Source organism: Acipenser ruthenus, chromosome 41 (assembly GCF_902713425.1).
Source record: "Acipenser ruthenus chromosome 41, fAciRut3.2 maternal haplotype, whole genome shotgun sequence".
In the NCBI taxonomy this organism is placed as follows: domain Eukaryota; kingdom Metazoa; phylum Chordata; class Actinopteri; order Acipenseriformes; family Acipenseridae; genus Acipenser; species Acipenser ruthenus.
The window spans coordinates 1,355,978-1,370,970 of record NC_081229.1 but is presented as its reverse complement, the minus strand read 5'-3'; the positions used below and the strand labels follow the sequence as shown (position 1 = coordinate 1,370,970).

Genomic DNA, 14,993 nt, shown 5'->3' with positions numbered 1-14,993 from the left:
AGCGTGGCATGTTTGGGGTCCCACAATGCTTTGCTGCTCATATCTTTTGCACAGACAGAGACACGACACACACACAGACACACACAGACAGAGACTCCTAGTAAAAACAGGAATGGATCAAACTGCTCTGCAACAGGAATCTTATTGGCATCCCTGTAGCAGTCTAACCCCCTCAATTATCTGACTGCCCTGGTTTAGGGAGCATGACTCAGTCTAGCACCCTAGTTTTCACTGCACTGGTCTCGCTGGATCTCTCCCAGTTTGCACTGTACTGGTTTAGCGGGACTCGCTGGCTCTCTCTCTCAGTTTGCACTGCACTGGTTTAGCGGGACTCACTGGATCTCTCCCAGTTTCTCCAGTAGCTGCTCAGCGATGGCGCGCTCTCTGGCCTCCTGCGTGGCGCGGTCACATGACCGGATCGACTCCAACTCCGACAGCTCCAGCTCACAGGGAGTCATTCCCATCATCCTCTTCTGCCTGGGAGGGGAGGGAGAATAGAGAGAGAGGGGGGAAGGGAAGAGAGCAGACAGAGGGGAGATAGAGAGAGAGGGGAGGGAGAGAGGAGACAGAGGGGGGAGACAGAGATAGAGAGAGAGGGGAGGGAGAGAGGGAGAGAGATTGATTTATTTAACCTAACGTAGTATCAGATATCAGAGCTTACTGGCTGAAAGCATGTCAGTCAACAGGGGAAGCAGCTGATTGGTTACTGACAAGCAAGAAGTCAGTAAGCAGAAGTCAGTAGTCATCCTCTCCTCCTCCTCCTCTCACATCCCATCCTCTCCTCTCCCCTCCCTCCTCCCCTCCCTCTCTCTCTCCCCTCCTCCTTTCCTCTCCTCACCTGAAGTCATCCAGCTGCACCAGCAGCTCCTGAGCCTGCAGCGTCTGAACCTCTCGCACAAACTTCTTCTGCTGTTCCTCCGAGAACAACTCGGGACGAGTACGATCTGAACAGAGAGGGGAGAGAGGAGGAGAGAGGAGAGAGGAGAGAGAGGAGAGGAGAGGAGAGAGGAGAGAGGAGAGAGGAGAGAGAGGGGGAGAGGAGAGAGGAGAGAGGAGAGAGGAGAGAGGAGAGAGGAGAGAGGAGAGAGGAGAGAGGAGAGAGAGGAGGAGGGGGAGAAGGGAGAGGAGAGCAGGAGAGGGGAGAGCAGGAGAGGGAGGAGGAGGGGAGAGGGGAGAGAGGAGAGGGGGAGAGGGGGAGAGGAGAGAGCAGGAGAGGGGAGAGCAGGAGAGGGAGGATAGGGGAGAGAGAGGAGAGGGGAGAGAGAGGAGAGGAGAGGAGGAGGGGGAGAGGGGAGAGGAGAGAGGAGAGAGGAGGAGGGGAGAGAGGAGAGGAGAGAGAGGAGAGGGGGAGAGGAGAGAGCAGGAGGGGGAGAGGGGAGAGAGGAGGAGGGAAGAGGGGGAGAGGGAGGATAGGGAGATACAGAGAGGGGAGGGAGAGGAGAGTCAGATTGATTACATGAATGATACGTGAATTAACTATTAAAACAATAGAAGAAAGAAAGAAAGAAAAAGAAAGAAAGAAAGAAAGAAAGAAAGAAAGAAAGAAAGAAGTGAATGAATAAATAAACTCACCCAGTTCAAATGCGACATTGAGAGGGATCTGGACTCTTAAAACCTAGAGAGAAACACAGCAAACAAACACACACACACGTTACACACACCCTCCGCCAAGGGCATCAATAACACCGCCAAGGGGTCAGCAACGTGGGCAGCGTGTGGACGAACCTGCCCTGCAAACTTCACACCATCAACATTCGAAAAGAATCACTGCGCTGTAGATCTGCGATCCCGCCACCAGATGGCTCCCTTGCTATTGTTTCCTTATTTTCTCAGGCGGCATTTTCCAGCTATAAACTATAGCATTAGCAACATCTATTTAAAAAGATCTCTGCACTGGCTGACTCTGCGTCTCTCTGCTCTGGTCCCATTTGTGTTTCATGAAGCAACACATTTGAATGAGAGCTGGGGTTTCGACTGGCCTTGTAGATCTCTGGATCCACCCCTCCTGCTCTGCCCTGGACTCGCCTGACCTCAGCACCACGTTACTGGATCCTCAGCTGGTGCGCCATCCTCGCACTACTGCACTGCTAATCCGTCACTGTAGATATAACTCGCTCTAACTGGTTGCATCCTAGTTCATATTGTATTTTGACAGTAGTATTCGCACGGCACTGTATTTAAATATGAATCTTGCATTGCAACCCTGTACTGCCCTGCAACGCCTGGATAAAAGGAGTCTGAAAAATAAATAATATTATGTATTTATTTGGCAGATCCTTTATCCAGGCGACTTACAGGCTTTACAGGACAGTTCAGGGTTACAATGCAAGACTAATAATAATAATAATAATAATAATAATAATAATAATAATAATAATGATGATATGGGCGTGTTACTCACGGCTCCCTTGTCGAGGAAGTTATGGTAGAAATCCACAAAGTGTTTCCTGGCTTCCTTGTTGCTGAGATTCCTAAAGAGATCTGCGTGGAGGTAGCAGAGCTGAGAGAGGAGACAAGAGACGGCTTAACATGGGCTGTGTGACCCCCCCCCACCCCCCACCCCCCACCCCCACCTCCCCCACACTGTCTGACATCGTTCCAGCGGGTTTCAATCGACATCATGAAGCAAAATGAGTTCATTCTATAGGGGGATGCTACAAAACATTTCGGACTGTGCCTATTCTTCTTCAAGGAAATTCTGAATAAGAGTATTTAAAAGTAAAAAAATCGGCAGGTGTTGCATGAATCTTTTCCTCAAGCCAAACACTGGGGCTAACCTGCTGTATATTTTGACCTGCAGTTTGACACAGTGGCGACACACAGTGGCCAACTGCAGTACTGCAGATTTCCGATTCTGAAGGTGCTCGGTGCTGCCACACAGCCCTCAGTGGCTGTCTGAGGCACTGCAACGAGGGCTGAGTCAAACTCTATTAAACAGCTGCGCTAGTTTAATGGACTCCTGTGGTCCATTATTAGGTCATAGTCAGTCTATTTTTGGAACGGCTCTTTCCTGCCACTTTTGTGCAGTGGTAGAACAGCAGTACTGCAGCTCCAGTGATTAACGGCAAATCACAGAAATAAACAGCTTAAGAAAACTGAGGTCAGAATTTTTTTCTGACGGTCTTGTCTGTGTTAAAGACTGAGATCAGGGGAGTCCAATCAATGAGAGAATGATCGACTTCAGGGTCTGGATGGGGGTTTAACTGGTTACCAGTAGATGTGTGAGTGCCTCCCCCTCCCCCTCCCCACTCACCAGCGGCGCGCAGTCGAACTGCAGGATGACGTGCTGCAGGAACACCAGTAGATGTGTGGGTCTCTCCTTCAGCAGCTCGATGCTCTGGAAGTGACTGCACTGGTCATCCACTGACTGGGGATCCCAACAAACACGAGAGATCAGAGGAGAGGAGAGAAGGGGAGAAGAGGAGAGAGGAGAGGAGAGGAGAGGAGAGAGAGAGGGAGGAGAGGAGGAGAAAGGTGAGGAGGAGAGAGGTGAGGAGGAGAGAGAGGAGAGGAGAGGAGGAGAGAGGAAAGGAGAGGAGGAGGGAGGAGAGAGGAGAGGAGAGGAGAGATCAGGGGAGAGGAGAGGGGAGAGGAGAGGAGAGGAGAGATGAAATGAGAGGAGAGGAGAGGAGAGGAGAGGAGAGGAGAAGAGAGGAGAGAGGAGAGTGGAGAGAGGAGAGATCAGAGATCAGGGGAGAGGAGATCAGAGACCCGAGCAGAGTTTATTACAGAACATGCCACTTCGCAGACAGTAAGACCTTCCCATCACCCCCCTGCCCCTCCTCACCGGGTCGATGTCATTCTCAAAGTATTCATCTTCAGCTCCAATGATGTTCATTGCTGGATTGGCGCGAGCCTAAAAGCACACACACACACACACACACACACACACAGTTAGTTTATCCACAATGCAATCTACCACCCACGCCCTCCCTTCTATTAACTGTGACATGGTATGCCCCAAACCCATTTCCTGTGTTTGAGGCACACCATGTCACAGACTTAGTCTCTGTAAGTCGCCTTGGATAAAGGCTTCTGCTAAATAAACACACAATAATAATTTCAAACTTTCCGTTTAATTGCCCCCCCCCCCATTCAATTACCTAATGGAATCTTCCAAACCTACACCACTCCCTCCCTCCCCAGAACTCTTTCCCATAATACACCAAATGTGGCTCAAAACTACCAGAATGGTACCTTCCCAACCCACACCTTCCCCTGTCCTGCCCTTGACTGAATCTCCCGCACCTTCCCCCCCCACCCCTTCTCTCCAGTTGGTACATACCTCATCTTCACTGTCCATGTTGCTAAGGGAGGGGGTGAGGGGAGGGGGCGGGGTCTCTCGCTGTCAATCACTGTTCCTAAAACACCAATAGCAAGAAGGTCAATTATTATTATTATCATTATTATTATTATTTATTTCTTAGCAGACGCCCTTATCCAGGGCGACTTACAATGGTTACAAGATATCACATTATTTTTACATACAATTACCCATTTATACAGTTGGGTTTTTACTGGAGCAATCTAGGTAAAGTACCTTGCTCAAGGGTACAGCAGCAGTGTCCCCACCGGGGATTGAACCCATGACCCTCTGGTCAAGAATCCAGAGCCCTAACCACTACTCCACACTGCTGCTTATCGACTAAATATTATTATGAAAAGTCATGTTTCAACCGTGCCGCCCTCTCTCTCTCTCGCTCGCTCGCTCTCAAGGTCATCAGAAGGTCAGTATAAGACTTCTAAATTGTTTCCTCAGGAAGTACGCCCATTTCCTGTCAGGCTGGGCGCTGCGCCACCGCTCAGGCAACAAGAGGGCAGCCTGTCTAGCGAGGACCCCACGAGGAGACGTAAACCACAGCTCAATACAGGCAGACAGAGGGCAGCCTGGCTGCAAAGGACCCCAAGTTCAACACAGGCAGCAATATTAATACTGACCGTTTTCCAGCCTCGAATATTTACTGTACTGAGGAATCATCGATAAAATTTGGATGGCAGGTTTCTGGTTTCATTTCTTATTTATTTTTTGTTAAGTTTTCATATTCGAACAATCTTTCCAAATTTAAACAACTACTGAATTATTCTTTCATTTTAAAACACGATGGCAAAGCAGAATTCTTGCCACACAAATAAGACTCCCATTGGAGGGCAGTTTGATCCACTCCTGGTTTTGCATTGTAATTATAATCTGCTAGCTGTTGGTTCGGACTCACAGCCAGTATCTCCTGTGTGTTCAGTGTTGAGAGATTTCGCTACGCCTAGATATTGTCCAGGCAGGGCAGGGCAGGGCAGGGCAGGGCAGGGCAGGAGACAGAAATACACACAGCGTCAGACCACAGCTATAAATACACCCTAACAAACCTGCTGACCACACTATCAGCACTATCCTTCTCTCAAGAACCTCCACTTAGTTAAAGAAAGGGGCTTGAAACCAGGAGGTTCAAACCCCGGCTCAGCCACTGACTCACCATGTGACACTCTGCACCACCTCGCCAGAGTTTCTAAACCAGCAAGGTCATAACTGCTTCACCTAAAAAAAACAAACGCGATGTGCTAGCGTCGTCAGAAATGACATCCCTGAAAGAAATCGGAAGGGCTCGGTCACGTGTGTGCGATTTCATCAACAAAACAGAAACAGGATGATGAGGTTGTGGACGCAACACGGTTTCAAAAATAAACTGAAGTAATCGCAGTTTCTGCTTTTGTTGTCAGCCTGTTTTCTGCTCCGTGGACTAAAACAGTTTTTTTTCTATTAATAATCTAAAAAATGTACCTGTTCCACATTTGTATTTTTGTTTGTGAACCAAGTATAAAGTTCATTAAACTCAAACATGACTGCTGGTTGCTCAGTTCTCTTCAACAGCTACACACGCCCTGCAGCGCTTCAGGAAGTCATGCTAATAACAAATCACAGGGCGCCTTCGCCTGCTTTGTGAGGCTATTGAGAAGATGCAAACGTGTTACATTTAATGGCTTCTATTACCTTGTGCAAACCAACAAATATCTAAAACACGGACAAACATCCCAGCACTGCTAAATAATAATAATAATAATAATAATAATAATAATAATCATCATCAAATACCTCAGGGATGGGAATAAGACTCACTGCTTTTGCATTTAACAGACCCACACACACAGGTACCTGGTAAACACTTCTATACAAAGAGGGCAGACTCCTATTGCACAGCAGTGTGATCCATTCCAGGTTTTACTACCAGCTTGATCAGCCCCCAGTGTGTCTAGCTAACAAGCTCAGGTGTGTCTGATTATCAAACTCCGAGTGAAACCAGGACTGGATCAGCGGGAGTCTGATTTCTATCCCTGTGTTAGGTCAGTAGCAGGACAACCAGAACTCAAAGCAACACAGACTTACCAAAAAAAAAAAAAAAAAAAACACAGAATTTCTGAGTCACTGCGAGAAGCACGCAGGGCGATCACAAACATGATAAGAAGATTCTACAACAGAGCAGACAGAGGAGGGAGGGAGGGAGAGAGAGAGAGAGAGAGAGAGAGAGAGAGAGAGAGAGAGAGAGAGAGAGAGAGAGGGAGGGAGGGAGAGAGAGAGGGAGAGAGACTATTACTCATGCATTTTTCTTTTAGGTGGAGGTGTGGAAAAAAAGTTGTCTGTTTTTTTAGAAAAGCCACAAGGTTCGCTCCTGAATACAGACCTTGTTCCAGAGAGGAAAGCGCTGGAAAACACTGGGCTCCTTCATTCAGAAACGCAGCAACTTCAAACATGATTCAGACGGTTTCAATCCACTCCATCAATGCTTACTAACTCTACCTTCATCATCACTGGTCCCTCCCTTTAAAGGAGTGCTGACCATCTTTAAAATCCATTCTCTTGCCTCTTATTAGCTTTATTAACAGGATCACTGGCCCCTCCCTTTAAAGGAGCACTGACCATCTTTAAAATCCATTCTCTCACCTCTTATTAGCTTTATTAACAGGATCACTGGACCCTCCCTTTAAAGGAGCGCTGACCATCTTTAAAATCCATTCTCTCACCTCTTATTAGCTTTATTAACATGATCACTGGATCTCCCTTTAAAGGAGCACTGACCATCTTTAAAATCCATTCTCTCACCTCTTATTAGCTTTATTAACATGATCACTGGCCCCTCCCTTTAAAGGAGCGCTGACCATCTTTAAAACCCATTCTCTCACCTCTTATTAGCTTTATTAACATGATCACTGCCCCCCTCCCTTTAAAGGAGCGCTGACCATCTTTAAAACCCATTCTCTCACCTCTTATTAGCTTTATTAACAGGATCACCGGCCCCTCCCTTTAAAGGTGCGCTGACCATCTTTAAAATCCATTCTCTCACCTCTTATTAGCTTTATTAACACTAGCCCAGAGTTTAATCAGACACACCTGAGCTTGTTAGCTAGACACACTGGGGGCTGATCAAGCTGGTAGTAAAACCTAGAATGGACCACACTGCTGTGCAATAGGAGTCTGATGTCAATCCCTGTAAAGCAGATTAAGATGGCAGATTTACAGTATGTGGAAAAAGCGACTCCCACTAAATCCCAGCCTCTTCTAAAAAGGAGGCCGGGGATCACATCTCCGGAGCGAACAGGACGTTAGGAAATTAATTCCCAAAAGAAAAGACCCCTTTGAGTTAGCGCTGCTCTGAGTGCGACAGTGCTAACAGCGATCAGGACTCTGAGGTTATTAGAAGGCGAGGCGCTGGGTTTGAAAGCCTGGCTGACACGATGAGGGCAGTAATCAACGTCCTCTATATCTGTTCCTCATTTCAGCAGTGCTGTGAGCTCTCTGCACATTAGCATACAATAACTTTAACCTTCCCAGCACAAACCCTGCGTTCTGTAAACACTGTGCTCTAGAGGACACAGAAACATCCGAGCGCTTGACTCGGTTTCTTCTAGCTTCACCTCCAAGCGTCTTTTTAGACAGCAGCCCGGAAACACTACAGTACAGCAGGAAGCACAGAGAGGCGTTTAACGCGACACAGCACACATCAAAGTGCAAAACGGGCTTCACAGAACCAAAGCGGCAAATCAGAAGCATTTGAAACAGAATCAAAGGAAGACAAACCGACCTCATGTGCTGCTTTTTCAAGCTACAGTAAACAGCTACAACTGATTTTAACAAAGCACGCTAAAGGGGTGCAATAAAAAAGCCTAGAATTGAATCTCTGGTTTCTGGTGACACGGATACTCTAGCTTCGGTCTCCATTTATCTGCACGAGAGTTTATTCCTTATTTTATTATTATTATCGATGTTTTATGGTTTGTCACGTGGATGTGTACCTGCCATGCTTAGGGGGTGAGTAATGATGCATTGCAGTGACAGAGAGAGTAATCTAGAAATGGAATCACAGACTCGTGAGCTAGTCTTTCCCCTAGCGTGAGTCTGGCTGATTTGAGTCTCGTATTGCTGGCTGTCGCTGTAGCTGCTGCTCGGCCTCGCGCTGCGTCTGTCCGTCTTTAGAAAGGGAAACGGTGATGCAATTCGACTGCAGCTCTCTCAGCACAGCACAGGGGCGGTGAAACTCAGGAAAGAACACAGACGCAGAGCTCTGATTGGCTGAAACGCTTTCCAGCGTGCTGAAGCAGAGTCTGCATTAGAGGGATGGTGGTGTGGTTCAGCGGTTCACATGTGAAAGATTTCTGTGGGTCCGCCTGTATATATATATATAAATATATACACACACACAGTGAAACTGTGCTAGGAACTGCCCTGCCCTGCATACTAACAGTATTATGGGCTGTAATTTGCAGGCTGGAAGTCGTCCTGAGCTCATCGTCAAGGTTACAGAGCAGGAACGAGACACACACACACACACATCACAGATACACATCTACAGCTCTGGCCAAAAGTTTTGCAGAATTTTAGGACTGACGCAATTTAAAAAACGAAAAATAATTCTAGATATGAACATAATTTAGACCTTTATTTAACATCATGTAATCAAACAAATTACAAAACAATATCGCAAAAGGCTTCAATATAATACAGAGATCGACAGGGAGGGAAATCAGACTCCTATTGCACAGCAGTGTGATCCATTCCAGGTTTTACTACCAGCTTGATCAGCCCCCAGTGTGTCTAGCTAACAAGCTCAGGTGTGTCTTATTATGAAACTCCTAGTGAAACCAGGACTGGATCACACTGCTGTGCATCGGGAGTCTTATTTACATCCCTATATATATATATATATATATAGGCCAAAAAAGGCATGGACCCTCTTCTCCACCTCATAGTGTTGACTGATCAGTTATATTTCTGTCACCAACTCACTTAAGTGTGCCCGAGCTGCCTCTCTCTCCTCTGTCCTAATTCTCCTCGACCTCTCTGCTGCCTTTGACACTGTTGATCACTCTATTCTACTATCATCTCTTGCTGACCTGGGGATCTCTGGCACTGCTCTGGCCTGGTTCTCCTCCTACCTCTCCAACCGCACTTACCAGGTAACCTGGCGTGGAGCAACCTCCACACCTCACCCTCTCTTGACTGGAGTCCCCCAAGGGTCAGTCTTGGGTCCTCTCCTGTTCTCTCTCTACACCCGCTCCCTGGGCCCCCTCATCGCATCCTATGGTTTCTCATACCATTTCTATGCTGATGATGCTCAGATTTTCCTCTCCTTCCCCACCTCTGACTCCACCATCTCCTCCCGTATCTCTACCTGTCTGTCTGCTATTTCCTCCTGGATGCACTCGCATCACCTCAAACTCAACCTCTCTAAATCTGACCTCCTTTTCTTTCCCTCCTCCTCCCCCTCCTCTGATCTCTCTATCTCTGTTCCTCTGGAATCTACCACACTCTCTCCCTCTTCCTCAGCTAAAAACCTTGGAGTCACCCTGGACCCCTGCCTCTCTTATTCCCAGCACATCTCCACTCTGGCACGCACTTGCAGATTCTTCCTGAGCAACATCCGAAGAATCCGACCCTTCCTCACCAACTATGCTACCCAGCTCCTGGTCCAGGCCCTGGTACTCTCCCGCCTAGACTACTGCAACTCCCTCCTGGCTGGCCTCCCTGCGTCCGCCACCCGTCCGCTCCAGCTCATCCAGAACTCTGCTGCTCGCCTGGTGTTCTCTCTACCTCGCTTCGCCCACGCTACTCCACTACTCCGCTCGCTCCACTGGCTCCCGATCACCGCTCGCATCCAGTTCAAGACTCTTGTACTAGCCTACAGATGCCTTGATCAGACTGCACCCAGCTACCTCCAGACCCTCATCTCTCCCTACACCCCCACTCGACCTCTCCGCTCCGCCTGCACTAGAAGACTGGCTCTACCTCCGCTACGCTCCCCTGCCTCCCGAGCCCGCTCCTTCTCCACCCTTGCTCCGCAGTGGTGGAACGACCTTCCTACAGATGTCAGGACTGCCCAGTCCCTGACCACATTCCGGCGCCTCCTTAAGACTCACCTCTTCAAACAGCACCTGTAGAACTCCTCTGTTGTATCCTGGGACACTATCACCCTTCATTTAAATATGCTTTATTTTGCTCTTATCTGCCCCCTATTTTACTGCATTTAATCCTGTACCTCAGAATATTGTAATCTCCCAAGTGTTTAATCTGTAGTATTTTGTACTTAATCATATCCTGATGTAACTATCACTACTTAATCATATCCTGATGTAACTTTCACTATTATCTGCTGTATTATTGAATTGTGGTTTGTCACACTTGAGAATTATTGTATTTCTTGTTCTTATTGTATGACTTATATTGTAACACTTGAATGTATTTGTATTTGCTTGCGATTGTAAGTCGCCCTGGATAAGGGCGTCTGCTAAGAAATAAATAATAATAATAATAATAATAATTTAGCACAGCGCTGTGCTGTACTGCTGGTCTAGTGGCGAGGAGTGACAGCCATGCGCTAGAAGGAAGATTCAATACATACGGAGCCGATAACCACACTGCTGAACACACAACCAATAACACCAGACTAGCTACGAGAGAACGAGTTTCAACCTGGCAGTGAAACCAGGAGTGCGTGAAACTGCTTTGCAATACGAGTCTGATTTCTACCTCATCTCTGGTTATATATATATATATATAAAACTGCATTTCACTGATCATGTATGAATTTATATATATTACAGGGCAGCAGTGTGGAGTAGTGGTTAGGGCTCGGGACTCTTGACCGGAGGGTCGTGGGTTCAATCCCAGGTGGGGGACACTGCTGCTGTACCCTTGAGCAAGGAACTTTACCTAGATTGCTCCAGTAAAAACCCAACTGTATAAATGGGTAATTGTATGTAAAAATAATGTGATATCTTGTAACAATTGTAAGTCGCCCTGGATAAGGGCATCTGCTAAGAAATAAATAATAATAATAATAATAATAATAATAATAATAATAATAATAATAATAATAATAATAATTTTATATTTTTTATATATATCAATGGGACCGACAGGCAGAAATAATACTATATAGTATTAGTTCTGTGTGTCGGCCCCATTGACATCGCTATGGCAGGTCACTGTCGAATCACACTGTCATAACTTAATGGATCTATTTGACACGCCTGTCCTGTTTAGGTGAAGTCGATTTAAAAAAAAAGGTCGATATAGTTATAGTTATATTGATATGACGAAAGCCTGACGTCACAATTTAGAAGCATGTTTTTGTCTCCACGGGATACAGTGTGACGAGCTAAAGGCTAGTCGGCTAGAATGTAGCGCGTCACTGTAACGCGTGCGGTGACGCTGGCCTCATTTCAGGACATTTTTTGAAGCTGACAACTACAGTTTATTTGATTTTTCTTTTTAACTATATGGTTCGGATGATTTAGTAATCTCGTTAACCGCAAGAAAAAGTTCATGTCTTAACGCGGCTCTTCAATTCTGCAAACACAGCCCTTCAGCGTGCTTTGATGACGCCTCGATATACAAGCTTTAAAAATGATCCAGTTTTTGGTGGTTTGTTTTCCCCTCCTCACCGTGACGATAAAGAAAGCTCCATTTTCTACATGGCGAGCTTCAGAGCCGGCTTGAAATGTCACTGCTCCGAAAACCAGAACACTGCCCTGAAAACAGGTCACGCCGTGTGTAGCCAAAACAAAGGAGATTATAGATATATTATATATATATATAGAGAACAGTAAATAAATATTGATTTAGAAAGTATCCTATTGCGTAGCCGCTTGTGGTGCGATTGCTTGCAGAGGAATGTGCTGCTCAGAGACTTCATTATTTTAAGTGTCGTGTGTTGTTCTCAGATAACAGTCTCTCTCGTTTGACAGGAGGCTGTACTGCACTTCAAAACACACCAGAGCTGCCTAATCTCGAAAAAATACCTTTTCAAGCGGTGCAGATGTATTCAAAACCTACCCAAATCTACCAAATTACAACACTATTTAATATCTAATACCCACGTCGGGGCAAATACGTGGAAAAGGGTCCCGTAATCAAACCCGACTTCACTATTATTAATAAGAATTATTATTATTATTATTATTATTATTATTATTATTATTATTCTGCGCGAACTTGAATATTTGCCGTAATAAATAAATAAATAAATCATTGATTTATATATATATAGATTTAAAAAGACGAGAAAAACGATCTACTTTAAAATCCACTTATATTATACGAAGTGCTGTTTAAAATGAATAAATAAATAAATAAATAAATAAATAGCAGTATATTTATATACAGTATGTGTGCACAGATGCAACCGGTATTTGCAATGCAGTAGTAATCATACCGCTAATAATAATAATAATAATAATAATAATAATAATAATAATAATAATAATGATGATGATGATAACGGGGTTCCCCGTTGTGGAAACTGTCGGTTACTGTCTGACTGCATTTCTTCCAAAAAGAAAAAACTGAATGGTACTTACCAGCGCGGCTGGTTTCCTGTTTAAATCCGAACCCGTGCTTCAAAAAGCCTCATTTTCTGTTCAACTAAAAACACTAAAAGATCCCCGAACGCGGGCCGATAAAAGAATGTAACGTCTCCTCGATTTTTAAAAACTAACTCCCTCGATTTTTAAAATCTATGCACTTTCCACAAGTTTCAAGTTTAGAGTTTCTCTCTCCCTCTCTCCCTCTCTCTCTCTCTCTCTCTTCCGGCCTCTTTCTCAGAAAAAGTCAAGTTCCGGATTGTGTGTCTGTGTGTCACCTTGTTTGAGTTCCGTCTCCCTCTGTAATGAACGGGTGGCTGGTTCAATCACTGATGTGGCTCCATACTACCAACTACTGGTCATAAAACACAACACAAAATATTTATTTTAATTATAGATGGAGTTGCCTCTCCTTGTATCGTTTATGTACTTAATTACTGTGTTTTGTGATGCATGCTCTGTGGTAATTAAGTCTAAATATACAGGACTTGTCGATCCTTAATGTCCCAATTTCCCCATCATTTTTCTTCCCAGTGGAATATATTCTTTACAGTTATAAAATACAATGTTCCGTGGATTCTGTTGTCAATCTCTCACCGCCTCCACGGCCATGCTTGACTGTGATATTAAGGACTGTATTAATGGCACAATATCATCGAAACTCTGTTCTACTCAATGAATTGTTCATGTCTAGCCTATCCTGCACTGTTGCATTTTTAGGGGTTCCCCTCTCCGTCCTCCAAAACTTGAACGAGTGACGGCTAAGAACAGACCGACTGACAAAGTATATCTTTTAAAAAAAGCTACATAGAATACATAATAAATAATTCATTATCTTCACTGTGCTTTGAGAAGGGGGCTGGTTCATTATCTTCACTGTGCTTTGAGAAGGGGGCTGGTTCATTATCTTCTCTGTGCTTTGAGAAGGGGGCTGGTTCATTATCTTCACTGTGCTTTGAGAAGGGGGCTGGTTCATTATCTTCACTGTGCTTTGAGAAGGGGGCTGGTTCATTATCTTCACTGTGCTTTGAGAAGGGGGCTGGTTCATTATCTTCACTGTGCTTTGAGGGGGCTGGTTCATTATCTTCACTGTGCTTTGAGAAGGGGGCTGGTTCATTATCTTCACTGTGCTTTGAGAAGTGGGCTGGTTCATTATCTTCACTGTGCTTTGAGAAGGGGGCTGGTTCATTATCTTCACTGTGCTTTGAGAAGGGGGCTGGTTCATTATCTTCACTGTGCTTTGAGAAGTGGGCTGGTTCATTATCTTCACTGTGCTTTGAAAAGGGGGCTGGTTCATTATCTTCACTGTGCTTTGAGAAGGGGGCTGGTTCATTATCTTCACTGTGCTTTGAGAAGGGGCTGGTTCATTATCTTCACTGTGCTTTGAGAAGGGGGGCTGGTTCATTATCTTCACTGTGCTTTGAGAAGGGGCTGGTTCATTATCTTCACTGTGCTTTGAGGGGGCTGGTTCATTATCTTCACTGTGCTTTGAGAAGGGGGCTGGTTCATTATCTTCACTGTGCTTTGAGGGGGCTGGTTCATTATCTTCACTGTGCTTTGAGAAGGGGGCTGGTTCATTATCTTCACTGTGCTTTGAGAAGGGGGCTGGTTCATTATCTTCACTGTGCTTTGAGAAGGGGGCTGGTTCATTATCTTCTCTGTGCTTTGAGAAGGGGGCTGGTTCATTATCTTCACTGTGCTTTGAGAAGGGGGCTGGTTCATTATCTTCTCTGTGCTTTGAGAAGGGGGCTGGTTCATTATCTTCACTGTGCTTTGAGAAGGGGGCTGGTTCATTATCTTCACTGTGCTTTGAGAAGGGGGCTGGTTCATTATCTTCACTGTGCTTTGAGAAGGGGGCTGGTTCATTATCTTCACTGTGCTTTGAGAAGGGGGCTGGTTCATTATCTTCTCTGTGCTTTACTACACTGTGCTGTGATTTTACCAGGGGGATTCCACAGCAATACACTTTGAGAAGGGGTGGTTCTGTCAGCTTGTAAATGAACTAGCTTGTTTGCATTCCTAGTTTTGCACGCTACCTCTCTCCCGACCTGAGATTTCAATTTCTACCTTCTCTTCACTATAACTGAAACAATACTGTCCACAGACCCAGAACCTCAATGCAGTGTATTGTCGTGCATGCTGTGTAA

The 14,993-nt window shown here is 45.5% G+C and overlaps 1 protein-coding gene across 5 annotated transcripts in view; it reads right to left on the bottom strand.

Moving 5' to 3' along the window:
- The window catches only part of LOC117434043 (rho guanine nucleotide exchange factor 1), a 37,808-nt gene extending 24,719 nt beyond the window's left edge, over positions 1-13,089 (bottom strand). For 4 of the 5 annotated variants that reach the window (XM_059011118.1, XM_059011119.1, XM_059011121.1 and 1 more), the window contains exons 1-8: positions 12,844-13,089; positions 4,286-4,361; positions 3,788-3,856; positions 3,254-3,367; positions 2,402-2,500; positions 1,573-1,615; positions 839-944; positions 337-477 (exon numbers count right to left, since the gene is read on the bottom strand). In XM_059011118.1, coding sequence (XP_058867101.1) covers positions 337-477; positions 839-944; positions 1,573-1,615; positions 2,402-2,500; positions 3,254-3,367; positions 3,788-3,856; positions 4,286-4,303 — 590 coding nt within the window. In that variant the 5' untranslated portion in view covers positions 4,304-4,361; positions 12,844-13,089. The remainder of the gene's footprint in view (positions 1-336; positions 478-838; positions 945-1,572; positions 1,616-2,401; positions 2,501-3,253; positions 3,368-3,787; positions 3,857-4,285; positions 4,362-12,843) is intronic. The other variant, XM_059011122.1, reaches the window with a different exon arrangement.
- Between the last annotated feature and the right edge of the window lie 1,904 nt (positions 13,090-14,993).